The sequence below is a fragment of the Eufriesea mexicana genome, unplaced genomic scaffold (genome assembly GCF_001483705.2).
Source record: "Eufriesea mexicana isolate 0111107269 unplaced genomic scaffold, ASM148370v2 scaffold1791, whole genome shotgun sequence".
In the NCBI taxonomy this organism is placed as follows: domain Eukaryota; kingdom Metazoa; phylum Arthropoda; class Insecta; order Hymenoptera; family Apidae; genus Eufriesea; species Eufriesea mexicana.
Genome location: NW_016909887.1, coordinates 19,517 through 36,291, shown reverse-complemented (window position 1 = coordinate 36,291; position 16,775 = coordinate 19,517). Strand labels below are relative to the sequence as shown.

General features: G+C 28.1%; 2 protein-coding genes across 6 annotated transcripts; one reads left to right on the top strand and one right to left on the bottom strand.

Annotated features, from left to right (window-relative positions):
* Positions 1-13,290, bottom strand: LOC108548976 (hrp65 protein). Of its 4 annotated transcripts, none has more exons than XM_017902145.1 (10): positions 12,955-13,290; positions 10,316-10,480; positions 9,990-10,208; positions 9,498-9,799; positions 8,964-9,259; positions 8,175-8,365; positions 7,807-7,924; positions 7,490-7,509; positions 196-253; positions 1-18 (listed from the first exon to the last, which is right to left on the bottom strand). In XM_017902145.1, exons 1-9 carry the CDS (start codon positions 13,159-13,161, stop codon positions 230-232), a joined length of 1,542 nt encoding a protein of 513 aa, XP_017757634.1. In that variant the 5' UTR covers positions 13,162-13,290; the 3' UTR covers positions 1-18; positions 196-229. The 4 variants fall into 4 exon arrangements, with proteins under 4 accessions (XP_017757634.1, XP_017757635.1, XP_017757632.1 ...); XM_017902146.1 differs by having other exon boundaries at positions 11-59; XM_017902143.1 differs by lacking the exons at positions 1-18; positions 196-253 and adding an exon at positions 4,207-4,614.
* Positions 13,291-13,977: 687 nt separating this feature from the next.
* On the top strand, positions 13,978-15,984 carry LOC108548981 (growth hormone-inducible transmembrane protein). 2 transcript variants are annotated; one of them, XM_017902152.1, is made up of 5 exons: positions 13,978-14,167; positions 14,242-14,441; positions 14,820-14,931; positions 15,002-15,619; positions 15,700-15,984. In XM_017902152.1, the coding sequence occupies exons 2-5, from the start codon at positions 14,246-14,248 to the stop codon at positions 15,785-15,787; spliced, it is 1,014 nt and encodes a 337-aa protein (XP_017757641.1). In that variant the 5' UTR covers positions 13,978-14,167; positions 14,242-14,245; the 3' UTR covers positions 15,788-15,984. The 2 variants fall into 2 exon arrangements, with proteins under 2 accessions (XP_017757641.1, XP_017757640.1); XM_017902151.1 differs by having other exon boundaries at positions 14,242-14,444.
* The last annotated feature ends 791 nt before the right edge of the window (positions 15,985-16,775 follow it).

Genomic DNA, 16,775 nt, shown 5'->3' with positions numbered 1-16,775 from the left:
ATGCTCTTCGTTTGTATCCTGAATGCACACAAGATGGTAAAACAGATGTAATTATAAATCTGTAATAAAGACTTTATAAGAAAAAATGACTAATATTTCTATACTGATTTAAAATTTTGTATAGTTAATGAAATTATGGTTATTGATTTAGAATGAATAATCGCTTAAAATATGGTAATTTTTATGAAAATTTACCTTTGGATTTCTCAAATATAATTTATTCACATCCTTAGCCAGCAACTGTTATGAGCACCTGTAAACATAAAAACAAATATAAATATTTTACATAAAAATAGTAAATTATATCTGCCAAATAAAATCAATAATCAATATCAGAAATTTTTCAGAATTTTAAATTTCAAGTATTTTGTCGTTAAGTGTAAAAACATAGGCACCTCACTTATGTTATACTGAGCCACTTTCTACATTTTCGATGTTTCAAATTCTGTACAAGTCCATATTACATACATGTGTGTGTGTGCGCGCAAATACATAATATACAGGAATAACTACTTATAGTTCAGTTTCTATTTCTGACTATTTCGATATCTTAAAAAAATACATTAAAAATATTATACCTTTATGTAATTATTATATATATAGTTTACTGAATGTAAGACACGTATATATTCCCAAATAAACAAATGAGATAAAATTAACATATTTTAAAGTGTTCAGAAATAGTATAAAATTACTGTATTGCATGAAAATTTATTATGTAGAGTATTTCCAGCCTATAAAATTTCAAATATTAAAATATTAAAATATTCATGTTTTTATCATAACATTTTATAGTAGTTTGCTAAGTAAATTGTCATATATAAAGCTGAGTCGATAAAGTGACCCATATATATTTACCACCCAAGAACCAAGCAGAATAGCCGATATAATCTTTTAGTTTTGTTGTTCAAATAGCAATTATATCACAGCCTAGATTTCAATAATGAACCCAGACAACCTTTATTAAAAAGTTGGTAAACAAGTATATTTTGGTTGTCATAGGTAAAAATATGGTCTAGGCTGGTAAATTTTGTACACTATATTAGGTTCTTCTAAAATTATGGAATAATATGATTAAGTTTCCATAATTACGTAGAATTATCCTGGTTGGACGTAAATCAACATTATGTGCGAATATATGTAGTTAATAAAAAAGCCATTTCACATCTTATTTGACTGCTAATTTTGAAGCCTCAATATTACGAGTTTCACTTTCTTGGTAAAGATTACAAATTAAAATATTATTGATTCAAGAATTCAAAACTATAAGATTTTTAATAACTAAATGATTTTTACTAATAGAAAAACAGATTAAAATTGATTATGTCATTCATATTTTTTTATAATCTTTACCATATATTTATATAAATTTCCCACCCGAAGATTAAAATAGAATAACGCATAATAACAGTTTTACAAAATCTACTCACCTCATACCAGTAGATTCACTAGTAGTTTCAAGTAAGTAAGCCTATCTTGTGATTGCAGTTTCTCCTCCGTTAAGAGATTCTTGATTAATAACGGTCAGTTTATGTTATTCATTATTTCGCAATTTTAAACAATTACGTTCATTTCAATATAGTTGTATTCTTCGACAAAAAAGATGGATAATTGATTGAAAGAAATATATATGTGTATAACACATCCACAATATCCTTCTTATAAGTCAGTTTGATGATATGTATAAAGTAGTAAAGATTCTTGTTTATAATAACCCTTATGTACACACATTTCATGTATCATGTACAAATTTTGTAATGTAGGTGTGCAGACTGTATTCACTGAATAGATTTGTTTTAGTAAATCCCATTATAAGGATTAATTTGCATTCAGTAAATATACAAAATATCTATCTAAAAGTACCTAATAGAGAAATATAATTTAAAATACGTATCGCACTGTTTATAATATAGTAATTATAATAAGTATCTATATTACGAGAACACATTTGTAATTAGTGAATTCCTAAACTATTGGGAACTTTTTAATGAAGATTCGTATTTAATTCACAAATCGAAAAGGCAGTCAAACCATTAATCACAAGATTAAGATGAAAGAAATAAAGTATGATTGAAGAGTAATATGTAACTATTTTCCTGATTCATGTTACATTTGTAATTAAATAGAATTTTTGAAAGAAAAGAAAAATGCTACTGAACATATAAAATTAATACAAAAAATACAAAATACTACTATAAAAAAAATTTATATGAAATTCATTATATAAATGCATACAAATAATATAAATTACATAATGTGTAATGTGCATTATGTCGAAGTTTTCCTGTAAGAAACATGTAATGATACTTGAAAATAAATTTGTAATAAAAATAAAAGAGATATACATTTATATTACTTTCACTACAATTTGTAAAATTTTCTTTTATAACAAGCTATGTTCATAAGCTTTTTATATAGTAAAGTCTACTTTTTTTTTATAGATATATTAATAAATGCAATTTACCTAAAATTAATTCTCCCGAGATTATTACAAAATTCACATATAAAAAGTGACTATTTTATAATAAGATCATATAAAATAATATATAACAATATTATTATCATATTCTGTTTTAATTATGATGCATCTATATTCTTTTAGAATATTTGAAATTTACATTTAAGTTACACAAATTCAACAAATATGTTAATATCAAAATACTTCCATCATTTAATGTATACCAATAATAAGTACTTGAACTATTAATATTTCGTTAATATACCTGTATGAGAAAAAAATTTACAATATACTTGTAATTAAATATTACATTGTTATAAAAACTTGTTTACCAAATATTGTGTATGTATCAATCAATAATTTTCTGTAAATTTTATAGCAATATAAATCTTAAGCTATAGAATAAAGCAATGCAAAATATATTATAAAAGAGTGATTATGTAACACATGATCATAAATTCTTTGACAATGTTATTAAAAACTGCAGAGAAAGTTATATGCTCCTATGATATATTACGCACGCCCAGAAATCAAGTTTATAATTAATATTCACCGAGTATAATTTATATTAAAAGCAATAAAAAAAACGTAGCCAATTTTCACATTTCCTTCAAATACATATAATATTCGCGAAATTCCATAATTGAAAAGATTAATAATTAAATAAATAGTCCCTACATGTATGCATATATGTAGACCTTTATTCATCAAATTACTTTTTGTTAATTAAGTTCCTTCACAAAGTTTGAGTAGCACAATCGCAGATTACTCTGCTAATATACGTCTTATTCTAACATAATTACTTTTATAAAGCTTTCAAGTAATGCAGATACTGCATGTACTTTCTCACGTGGTGACACTCACGCCATGAGTAACTTAAGAACACGTACATACGAATATGGATAATGTACTAGATAAACTATCTTTGATATCGACGTGTACACGTCTATGTAATTTTACGTCTGATTAGAAAGGTAAATTCCCAAATGACTGATATTGGTTTCAGTCTGTATTAAACACACTTCTTCACTTACAAACTAATTTAATATTCTTTTGTAATCATGAGGTATAAAGCTAAAGATATGATCAGAATATATACTTTCACCTTGGAAAACTACCGGTTCAAATGAAATGATTAACTATGAATAGTATAGTATGACAATACAATAGTAACAAAAATTAATATACTACATTGTTTTTAGTATTTACATGTTATTTCATAAAGAAAACTCCCACGAGATTGTATTATTTGCAAGTGCTAATTGGCAATGAATATACTTTTTCTACATTACAGTATGATAGCATAACAAAAGTCTATAAAAGTGACACTGAAAACTTGAAAATTTTCTTTCTGTATGCACTTCCTTTTCTTAGAGAATAGTCATTAAGAAATTAAAGAAACATACAGTTTACATATTTCTTTATGTTTAATTGATTATGTTAATAATTAACATTTTAATGATACTTTAATTTTTGGTTTTCTGATGCCTTAAAAAATTGTCAATCAATATCTACAAAATTTGTCAATATGTCAAACTGATGAGTATTATTAAATCCTTTTAGAGAAATGTCTTTTGCATTTAACGTACATTTATAATTTCATATTCATTAGACGTTTTGTTAACTTAAAAACTGTATAAAATACAGCAGTCTCTTATTAGCAAAATGATTTGGTATGAAGGCATGAAATCAGATCCAATAAGAAAGATATAAAATCACTCTCTCTTTCTCTCTCTCTTTCAGTCACTACATATATTCACTCCTTTTCATTTCTGTCTAATCATTCTTGCCAATATTGTTTCCCTACGATATAAAATGTGAAAGATGATCGATAGCGAAAGTTGGAAAAAAATGACTGAAGAATACAATGCGAACTATCGGAAAAATATTTCTTCTCAATCGATTGAAAAAAAAGTTATTTTAATACTGCGTTGTATTTAATAGCGTCTTCTTTTATTAGGATAATCGTCCTGACGATTTCGATCACTTCCACCTTGCCAACGCCCACTACCACCACTACCTCCACGACCACCGCCCATATTACCCATATCAACCCTCATATCCATCAAATCCATTATTTGACCACGATCATCATTATAACCCCCTCGATTACCACGATCCATACTGTTATAAGCATCCATGAAAGACTTTGGATCCTAATCATCATTGCAGAGAAAGTTGAATTTGATTATTACGCGTAGAGTAAAAATAAAACGGTATTTTCGAGTTAAAGTAATCGAGAATTATATGCCGATAATATATCATCGAAGTGAATGCCAACAATTTTCGTTTATATGGTGAATCACGGTGTTTTGTAGTCGATTTTGGATGTACCATAAATACATTTCACGGTTCAGGGCGACCATCCATGTTTGACAGCAGCACAGGTCATCGTCAATTTTCGTCAAATCACATAGAAAAGAAAGGGGAAAACACAATGTTAGATGTTGTTTGCACGTACAACATTAGTAGAATGGAATGCGTGAAAAATACACGCGCTAAAACAAATGATATATACGAATAATGTCATACTGCTTCGGAATATGCCGTTTTCTTGACATCAATTATCCTTATTGAACCAAGCAAATGCCCAACATACAATCGAAAATAGTCACCGTTGAGGTCAGTACATTTGGTGAAATAGTTTGGAATACCCTATACGTATTTTTTATATGCAATATTTTGCATATAGTCTATAGTATTTAAGTTCGTTTACATTTTTATTCGTCATATTTTGATGTTGAATTAGAATCATAAAATTCTATGTTTAGTACTACCTGCAGAAGATAGAAGATAGATTTATGAGTAGATTCCCTACAGAAGTAGTGCAAATAAAAAATATATAACATTATTAGCCAACACCTCAAGAAAGATTTCTCTAAAATTATTTTAGGTTTTAATTTATATAGGAGATATCAAATGTCATAGTGGTTAAATAGTGTTAAATATACGACAAATTTTTTATATAAAATATTAAGCATTTGTAGAAGTAATTCAAGTGCTTCTTAACTACATACGAAATGCACGTGATTTAAACGCCTAAAACATATTTATACAATTTTTTTGAAATATAAGAAATGCCTCGTCATGTTAGTTACAATAGTGTTTTTAGTGGTAATGTGACAAAAATTACAATTAATTTCAGCATTCTGAAGTTTAAATATTGGTATAAATCGCGAAGAGACGTGATCAAGATCTCTAAGCAAACTTTATACAATATCTATACCACAGAAAAGTATGTATGTAATAAACATTTTAAAACATGTATTGTAGAATAATACATGTATCAACATTTGTGATGATCAATATAATATTAAAAACCCAAAACATATTCCCTTGAATAAATTATATACAATAAAAATCTTTTTAAGCTTAGTTGCTTAATGTAAGTGTTGCTGTACCCAGAAACTGTATTCAAGTTACAGTTTGTCTTTAATTACTGTGTCTACATTTTGACTAAATTTAGTAAAAATAGTTTCTGAATACAGCTGACTATATTGTATTAACATTTAATGTAGTTGGGCATTTGTTGGTTAATAAATATCAAATTATTACTATGGAACTATTCAGTAAAAAGCAAGTTCTATAAATGAGCAAATATTGATGTTAAAATTTTTGCATGAATAAATACAATATTAGTTCCATAGTATATAAAATACCTAATTCTTAATATAACTAGATAAAATAGAACACAGGTCTCCTGTCTGCAAGCATATGGAGAGACCAATGTGGCACAAAGTATTAATTTAGTTTTTGTTTTAATTTTAATGATTATTAAAGAGCATTCGTAGAATATTTAGAAATTACGAAGTTTTGTTTATGAAGATTATATTCAAATTGAATAAGAAGTTCTTCATATTTTGTTGTACACTGTAAAAATTTTAAAAATTTGCTTTTATATTTCTACAATCACGTACCCAAAGTATATTCTTAGAAAACAGGAAAAAATAATTCCATTAGCCATAGTTATAAAAATACTGTTAACCCAAAATTGAAACCCTAGATAAAATTGAGGATACTCAGAAATTAGTCATGGTGTAGACAGAAATGGACGAATATTATGTAGTTGCTGAGTTGTACTGAAGTTAATGTACATTAGCGCACTGAAGTTGCAGTACATTAAAAAAAATGAAGAGAACTCATCTAATGAAATGTTAACCTGCCTATACAATCAAGAAGAATTGTTTAATACTTCCGTAAAATTTTATATATTTGTCGTTTAAACATTTAATTAGTTCCAGAAGGAATATTATTAAATACTGCCACGATGAAGTCTTTCAACAAGCAATAGATACCTCAAATTATTACTTCAAGCATAATTTTTGACAAGGAACCGAATCGATTTCGAGAAGAATATGTAAATAATATGACATATTAGTGGTTATTTATAGTAGATAATAATAGAAAATATGCCGTGTATGTTTATAATTAAAGTAACAAAATTTTAATATAGATTGTAGTAATGTATCATGTGAACGTATATAAAAGGTTCACTATAAAAGATATGATAAATATTTTTCCTATTTAGATCATAAAATACTTCAGTTTTATGAAGGTAGACTAAATTAATTTAAAATCAGTCTTCGTTTAACGCTATAAGAAATTGTTCCCTATCAAGTAAAAAATTTTAATGCCCATTGACACCTCCACATGTTATAGCCAATTAATTTAAGTTATTAATATAAAATATATACATGACAATAAATTGATTATAATATATTTGGCATTGTTGCAGACATTAGAACCCTGCTATTTTGGAATGCATGCTTCATGGGAATATTCATAAAGTCCTTCCTTTTACTTTTTAGGCAAAAGTGTTCACTAAAATACTGGCTCTTTTTTGTCATGCAAGAACGCAGTTCAATTTCTCTAACAAAAAATTTCCGCATATAGGTATAACAATTTGTTTTTCGTAATACCATCAAGTAGAAATATATATAAATGAAAAATCAAACAAATTGTTTGAGAAAAACAAATAATTACTTTATCAAAAATATATATATAAAATGATAATTTAATGAGATACATTACCACTGGCATGCTGCTCCCACCTGTAATGAAGTACAATTTACAATTAGAAATTATTTTTAAAAAATGAGTATTTAAAATTTACATTAATAATATTGTGAACTTATAAATTATAATTGGTATTCAACAAAACACAAAATTGTTATAAAATATTTATGTCTGTGTTGAAAACTTGATGAACTTTAAAACATTTAATAAACAAATATGTATCACGCTGAAAATATATTAAAATTTGCAAAAAAGGTACATTTGTATGAGTATTAATAGAATTATAATATTCAATATTTATATAATCGAAAATTTTAGTATTTAAAACTTACCGTCAGGTTGATATCCATCGCGGTCACTGTTACTAACGGAATCATAATTCTTTCCTCCCATTCCGCCTCCTCCACCACCTCTCATTGCTTGCTCCTTAAATATAAAGGGAACATAACCCTAAGCATTAGTAAGAAATAAGAATTAACTTACAATTAAAAATCATATATAATGACAATGTAATATGCTCCAAATATTTCTCCGCGATTATAAATATTATAATGAAAGAAAATAAATACTTTTTACATACTTTCTACATATTTCAAATATTTAATATTTGTCTCCGCAGTATAAAGAAGTTGAAGTTTTAACATATTGTTACAGAAATTTTTTCTAATTTTAAAATTCATTTTAATTGAAACCTAATTACCTGCATGAACAAATTATTTTCTTGTTGACGTCTGTGTAGTTCCTCCTCTTGTCTTCTTATACGCATTGCCATTTCTTCTTGCTGTCTCCTCCGTAACTCTTCTTCACGTGTCCTTTGTTCTTCAGCCTGTCTTTCTTTCATTTCCCATTCCCTCTTTTGCCTCTCCCGATCAGCTTCGCGCATGCGCAGTTCTATAATTAAACAAGATTTTTTTGTCAGAATACATTATTTGTGTTGCAAGTATTGTTGGAATGGTGAACGTGGCGTGATTAGGGAATAAGGTCATCGCCTGTGACAGTACCCTTTGTGTAGGTACGACTGTAGAGCGAATGGGAACGCTTGGGCCGTTCCGCGAAAATAGAGGATAATGAACAGCAGTCTCGGGTTTGGGTCGAGCGTTCAGAGTATTATCTGGAGTGCGTGCGGAAGGACGGAGTGATCGCGTACAAGGATCGTATAAACTTAATATTTACGGCAGTGTCGAATGCACATGATTAGTGTAAGTCTAGGAATGTGTCTGAGTGTTTAGGATACGTGATACACCAAGGGCAAGGCTGTAAGGAGCACGTGAGAAACGCGCGATTGAGAAAGAGAGCATGAGTATGAAAGAAAACAGAGTGCAAGGGCGTCAAACGAACAGTTCTTTGAGAAATAGTCAGTGTAAAAGTCATAAGCCTAGAATAAGTTAGTTTACAATAAATCATATTTTTATCTATCACCATCATTTTCCTGCCACCTAACAATCCTACAATATGATAATAATATCTTTTAATGTTTTAAAATACTCACGTTCTCTTAATAATTCAGTTTCATGTTCATATCGTGCAAATTCCATTTGAGCTTCTAGTTTTTCTTCTTCCATTGCCATTTCTCTTTTCAGTGTCTCTTCCTTTTGTTTATATAATTCGTGGAGCTGTTTCCACCTTGTTCCATATTCATGTTCAAAGCTTCCTATTTGTGCAAATCTAGGTCCTATATCACGAGCTTTAAAGAATTCTGGATTTTTTCGAGGTAAATTCTTGTCAGGATAACCATCGACATCATCCTGTTGCTCAAATGGTTCAACAACCACTGGACGTAGAGAACTATAACATTTTATGTAAAAACTTTAAATACTTCTTTTACTTTAAAAAAATTATATTTTAAATAAAATTTTGTGTTCCATTCTTCGGCACACAATACAAATATTTATTGTATCATGCTTCCATTGGGAACTATCTTTCTTTTCCCCAATGTAATCAAAACTTAGGCACTTGCTAATAAATTAAATGCATCAACAAGCGTGGCGTTGGGATAAACAATTGTTCTATTATAAAAACTTACGCAGTTAGAAAATAGCATCCTTCAGTACATTTCCGTAGAGCTAGTTGAGCTGATGGTTTCCTGCAAAATTCTACAATTCCTTCTCCAGTAGATTTTCCTCGGTCATCCACTATAACTATTGCACGTTCAATTTCACCAAAAACACTAAATGCCCTTTCAAGCAATTCATTTGAAATCCAAGGTGTAAGGTTTTTAACTTTAATTGTAGAAGAATGAGGAGCAAAACGTACTTTAAGTGCACGTCCTTTGCGCATTGTGCCATCTAATTCATGTTTTGCTTTCTCAGCATTTACTCTATAATCCTATGGAATAATAACAATTAAAATGTAGTTCAATACTATACCTATATATATATATATATACACATTTAACAATTGTTGTCATAATTTAAAGATGCAGCCAAAAATTATTATCATTTTTTTGTCAAACGGTAATTATTTTAATCATTTTCCTTTGACAGAAAAAGATACAAATAAAATTTACTCAACTTACCATCCTAAGAAATGCAAAGTTTTTCTCTTTATTTACAAAAAGTTCAGATATTTCACCATACTGTTGAAACATCTGTTGAATTTCTTCTTCTGTAACATCATTTGTTAAGTTTCCAATATACAAACGATTACGACCACTAAATTTTTTTTCTGTGGTTTCTTGAGGTGGTAGATCATGTGTAGGTCCACTAATAGCCATGATACGCTCCATTAAACGATCCTAATTACAAAAATAAAAACAATGCAATGAAGTATTATAATTATAAATTAGAATGAATAAAAGCAATACTATATATTAATGCATATAGTGTTTTTATTTAAACTTACATCTTGCGAACGATTTCCCATGTTTCTATCGCCGCCTCCACGACCACCTCTACCACCCCGCATTCCACCACCGCGCCCCATACCCATTCCACCTCCCATGCCTCCACCCATTCCTTCATTCATGGTATTATCCATACCTCCATCCATAGAATCACTCATTTTCATCTGCAACATTAAAATAATTCTTGAAATCCAGATTACTGTAAAATAAAAAACTTCTGTTTAATTTGTCGATGAACAAATCCTTCAATTTCGATAATTTTTTAATATGTTGTAACAATGGAGATTTGAAACAATTATTTCCTTTGCTTATAAAACGTGGCTGGTTTACCTTGGTTCTCGAGATATTTACAGAAGATTTTCAACATTATATAGAATAACCTCTTTGCTAATGAACTTAAAAGCAGTAACCGCGATCTAAATATTGTAATAGAAAACCTTAGTATTTGAAATTTTACATTTCACACATATGCGCGCATAAACGTGGTTGGTATACACTTATTAGATTATCGCGTAAGAACCCTGGCTGTGATGTTTTAGGCAATGATATGCTGCTTTTGCGACCACTATCAAGTGAATTACTCTATACAATTGTACTCTACCTACCTATGCATCCATGCTTGTGGCAGTATGTGCATCATCACTGTAAGCTCGACATTTATCTATTGTTTCTATCTATTCAAAACATTGTACTTTGTGATTGTAATTTGGTTAGATTTTGGAAGAAATAATTAGAATAATATTAATATATTGGTTTCTTACCAAATTATATTTTGTAAAATTATAGAAACTAAAAATAGTCACTAAGACTCTAATTCTAATGACTTAATTTCAGTGATTTAAATAATAGGATGACATATTCAATATAATCCTTTTAGTAGCTGTGATATTGCAATGTTCTCAAATATAACATTAACTTTCTGGAAAAATTGACAACTTTTAATTATCAATGGAATTTCATCTAGACCATCACCTATATATATTGATGTACAAAATTTTTGAATGAACTATCATAGGATAACTGCATTTGTTAAATCTATAAACTGCTTGACTGTACCAATGAGCTCTTTCTTGAGTTATCAAGTTATCAGAAACCATTATTGACTTTATGTAAAAATTGATAACGTTATCAGAAATTAACTTTCTGTCAATTGAATTGCTATCTGATCCTGGTCTATATAAGGTAAAACAATTGAAAAAATACTTTGAAAAATAAAATTTAAAGTTCTTTACATATCAAAGAACCCTTAAAAAAAAGTCATTCAAGTCCATAAGATATCTTTTTAATGAATTCACATATGCTAAACTATTAGTTATTATGAAGTCTTTTTGAGAAATAATAGATAAATAGCAAACCAATAACAAAGTACAGTTATATAATGTTGAAAATTTCTTGTGGATATTTCAAAGATTAAGATGGGCCACTTCTTATATGCAAAAAAAGAATTAAAAATATAAATTTCTATAACATATTCAAAAATAATTGAAATAGGATAATGAGTGATTCATCGACTGACTCAAATATTTTTTTAGCATTTAACTCGTACTGCTTAATTTTTCTATAAACATGTGCAAAATATTAGATTATTTAAAATCATTTAATATAACAAAATATTTAAAATCACAATATTTAGTGACTGAACATGTTAAATTGCATTTATTACATATAACTCTGAAATTAACGAATTGTTTATCACTTACTTTCATTTAAATTCAGGTACTTTTGGAAGTTTAAACTAAAATATAATGCGGTAAAAGATTTAATTAAAAAACACGATCAAAATAACATATGCCCGATTAAGATTATCTAATAATGAATAAAATATACTACATCCAATCATACTTTAATTAATATTTTGAACGAAATTGAACATTATTGAAAGTTTTATTAAGAATTTTATTTGTATTAATATCACCTTTTGAAATATTTATTCTCTCTACAAAAATTTCAAAATTATATTATTTTAGTTCTAATAAATTTTCGTTCAAATATTAGAAATTTTCTTAACACGTGGTATGAAAGTTAAGACTACTTATCCGCCATCTCAATTTTCGCACTCGCCATTTTGTAACTACCTAGTACAAAAATCGATGTATTCATTATTTTTAATACGTAGAAATTCTGGTAAAAAAAAAGTAGTACCTGTTAATAATAATTTTTATTCCCTCATAATAACAAAATTAAAAATACATAATAATATATTTCATAACAGGTTGTCATATGTAAAAATTGTAGTTCAAATCATCACTTTCTATTTTCCAACAGTCGTAATTCATATCATAATTTGAGAATTATTAGCATAATTATTTAAATACTTATAGGATGTTTTTAAATTTTATTCAAATTATATTTGAATACATTCAAGTAAACTTTTCTATTTTTCCTTTTTTTTATATACATATAAGTATATGGTTTATTTCAACATGAAAAATACTGACTTCATTTTACTCAAAATATTAAAGAAATTGGTAAATATATAGGAAATAGAAATTATAATCATAATTTACAATGTTTAATGAATTAAAATGCCAAAGTTTGAAATCGGCCAAAGTATTACGCATCAGTTTGTAGCAAATATGGCGGTAGGAACAAAGAAACGTTTTGAAATTTACATGGGAAAAATATATGAAATTCTTACCGGTCCATCATTATTTCTATTTCCACCACCCATTCCGCCTCCACGTCCGCCAGAAAAACGTGTTCCTCCTTTTCGACCACGCGGACCACGATTACCACCGCCACCGCCGCCACCAGGTGGATTTCGTTCTCGTGGGTTTTCATTACTATTTTCTGCAGACGCATTTTGCGATTCTTGTTTTACATTTGGTGATTCGGCTCCTGCCATCGTTCGCTCAAATTAAATTTACACTCGTTTCAAGTATCAATTTACCAAGAACAAAGTTCTTCACTAATGAGTTGAACCCACACTCGAGTCTCTTGGGAAACGAGGCGTTCACTATGGCGTCCGACAACGAAGAGAACGAAATGGTGAAGATCACGATGTACTACAGGGACTACCCCCACTATGCATCATCATTTCCGGTGTATTATATGTGCATCTTTCTTAAAGGATGATTGGTTAGTTTGATTAAGAATGAATACATTTGATTGGTTAATTCAAACAAATACAACGTTGCCATTTAACGTTGTAAGATTAACCGGAAGTGACATTTTAAGTATAACATAAATAATATTTAATTTTCTATAACAGTTATTTTTATTTATGATATATTATTAATACTAACTTTTTTTTACATATATTATTAATATACTTCAATTTAGTGTTATTATTAATATTAATTTTAAGTATATTTTGTACTCCAAGTGACTAGTGTCTTATAATATTAAATGTGATCATACATTTTAAGTATTATAATTTATGTACTATATTTCTTATATTTATTAAGAATAGTAAATTATTTCAAAGTATTTAAATATTTTTTAATGATTTAAATACAGTGAAAAAAAATTATATGTACAATTATTTTTGTTATCATAAAAAAATTGTTTAGAATCTAGTTATAAATCGATAATTAAACTTTATAATATCTTAGGAATAATTTGAGATATGTTTTACAGCCATAGACAAACAATCTTAATGTCGATATATACTACAGATGGCACTTCAGTCGCATATAATTTGACTATCTAGAACATTTATTTAAGGCGCAGATGTCAGATCGATAAACGAAAGTCTTCACATTTCGAAATATCGAATTGTCGTGAACAATTGCAATATATTGCATCTGTGAATAATCACAAATTTTTGCAAAAGAATATTGATTTTCAAATAAATCCTGCTAGATGTGTGGTTATTTTTTGAACTTTTGAGGCATACTACGTTTTAAATCGTATGTAATTTTTGTTTGTTAATATACAAATCTCGTCGGAACTTTTACTAACAAATTTCTTTTTTATAACGTAGAAAAATGATGTTAGCCAGAGTATGTCGAAGTAACATTTCACCAAATTTAGTTAGCCTACTGAAGACTCCAGTTAGGTCAAAACCATTTATTCCGAAGATTCAATCTACAAGGTTATTCGCTAACGATGGACGAAGCACATTTACAAGATCGGCTCGTAGAACAACAATTTCGGAGCAAGCGATGGCTCCTTCAAGAGGAGGTGGTAAGATTTCAATAAATAAGTATAATTTGAAGCAAAAATAGTAATAATAAACATACACGTAATATGATGCAATCACAACCATAGATAGAAATTACAAGGTATTTCTAATAAATTGTTTATTTATTTTTCTAAAGTATTAGAAATAACAGTAAAATTCACTCTTTAATTACTTTAAAAATTTGAAACTTATGGTATGACATATATTATTTAAGTTGAATTCTCGTAAATAATAATTGTGATATCTTCAAAAAATTAAATATTTTTTCAGGTATTATTTTATATGTTCAATCTTTTAAAATAATATATGTGAACACTAAATAATATTAACTTTTCATATGTATATTGATAATAGTAAAAACATTTTTATATTGATAGCATTCACTATTGGAAAAGGATTTGTTGCTGGTGGTGCTGTAGTAGGATTAGGTTCTCTTTGTTATTATGGTTTGGGTTTGTCACCAACTTTGGGAGCTATAGATTATGCACAGTATGTTCTTTTATATTTTTTTCAAAGTATTTTCATAGCATATGATATATTATGTTATAATTCTTTATAGATTATGGCCTCAATATGTAAAGGACAGAATCAGAACTACATACATCTATCTTGGTGCATCTTTAGCAAGCAGTGCTGCAGCTGCAGCAATATGTTTACGCTCTCCAACTATCATGAATTTGGTATTACGTCAAGGATGGGTTGCCATGTTGGCAACATTGGCATCTGTTTGTGGTAGTGGAATATTGCTACAAAATATTCCATATAAAGAAGGTTTTGGTTTAAAACAAATAGCATGGTTGATCCATACTGGGACTGTTGGTGCAATTCTTGCACCCTTGTACTTTATTGGAGGACCTTTAATAGTTAGAGCTGCATGGTATACTGCTGGTGTAGTTGGTGGTCTATCACTAGTTGCTGTTTGTGCACCAAATGAAAAATTTTTAAACATGGGAGGTCCATTAGCAATTGGTTTGGGACTTGTGTTTGCAAGTAGCGTTGGATCGATGTTTTTACCACCTACCACAGTTCTTGGATCAGGATTGCATTCAGTATCTCTATATGGTGGTTTGGTACTATTTTCCATGTTTCTTTTATATGATACACAAAGGATTATTAAGCAGGCAGAAACATATCCAACAAATGCCAATCTTGTAAGGCCATATGATCCAATAAATAAGTAAGTAATTTAAAGAGTAGTAAAAAGATTTGAAACGTATATACACACGCAAACACTTATATTCGTACTTTCTATTTCAGCGCAATTTCTGTTTATATGGATGTAATTAATATTTTTGTAAGAATTCTTACATTAATAGCACAAGGAGGAAATAGAAAACAAAAGTAAAACAGAATATTTTTTAATAGAGTAATGAAATTATGTATTCCCGTTTTATTTGAAGAAAGCCGCAATTTGGTACTAAACTCAAAATTGTTTTGCAATAAATAAGTTTCACATATTTATATGTAACCTATTTAATGTAATATTTTAAGATGATCTGTAAATTATTAGCTAATTTAAAATAAAATATAAATCATACAAAATATATTTCTTTTTTGACCATGCATGGAAAACAAATTCATACTTCAAACATGACTGATAAAATTAAATGCAGTTTATTGTCGTTTCTCAAACATATTGTTTGAGAACAAAGTAAGATACAGCTACTAAGGTAATAGTAGATATTTTACAAATTTTAGCTAATTGCTTCATTTTAAATTGAGGTACAGTGAAAGGGTATGCCAATGTGGTGCAATTGATATTGTGCAAAGTGTTGAGGAATGATATTGCATGTGAAGTAAATTTAATGTCGTGCTATTCTCAATATGAATAAGTTTCAAGATTTTCTGCGATATATGCATTACTTATTTCCATTGGAGACTATGTGAAATATAAGAATTGTTTGCAACAGGTAGTAATAATTGTTATCACACTGCAAATAATTACATTGACTTACATGCATATTTGTATTTGTTTATACACAATTAGGAAGGTTTACCCTTTCATGCTAAAATTATTTTTTTCAAGAAAATAAACTTTTATTAATAAGAAACTCATCAGTAGGCAGTAGAAGTAGACAAATGCAAATACAAATAAATAATATAAAAACTATTATTCCTTGAAATATATCTTCATTAATTAATGATAAGATTTAAACTAAATATATTTTAATTAGTATATCTAAAAAGATTAAACGATACACAAAGAATTAATGACTTTTCATGAATATACGATTAAAGGAGCACCTTGAAGAAACTTCTTAAATTTCTTATTGCCTAGTTTATCACTGATACGTATTTTATCTGATATTTTGTTTCATTTACAGAAGTGTTTT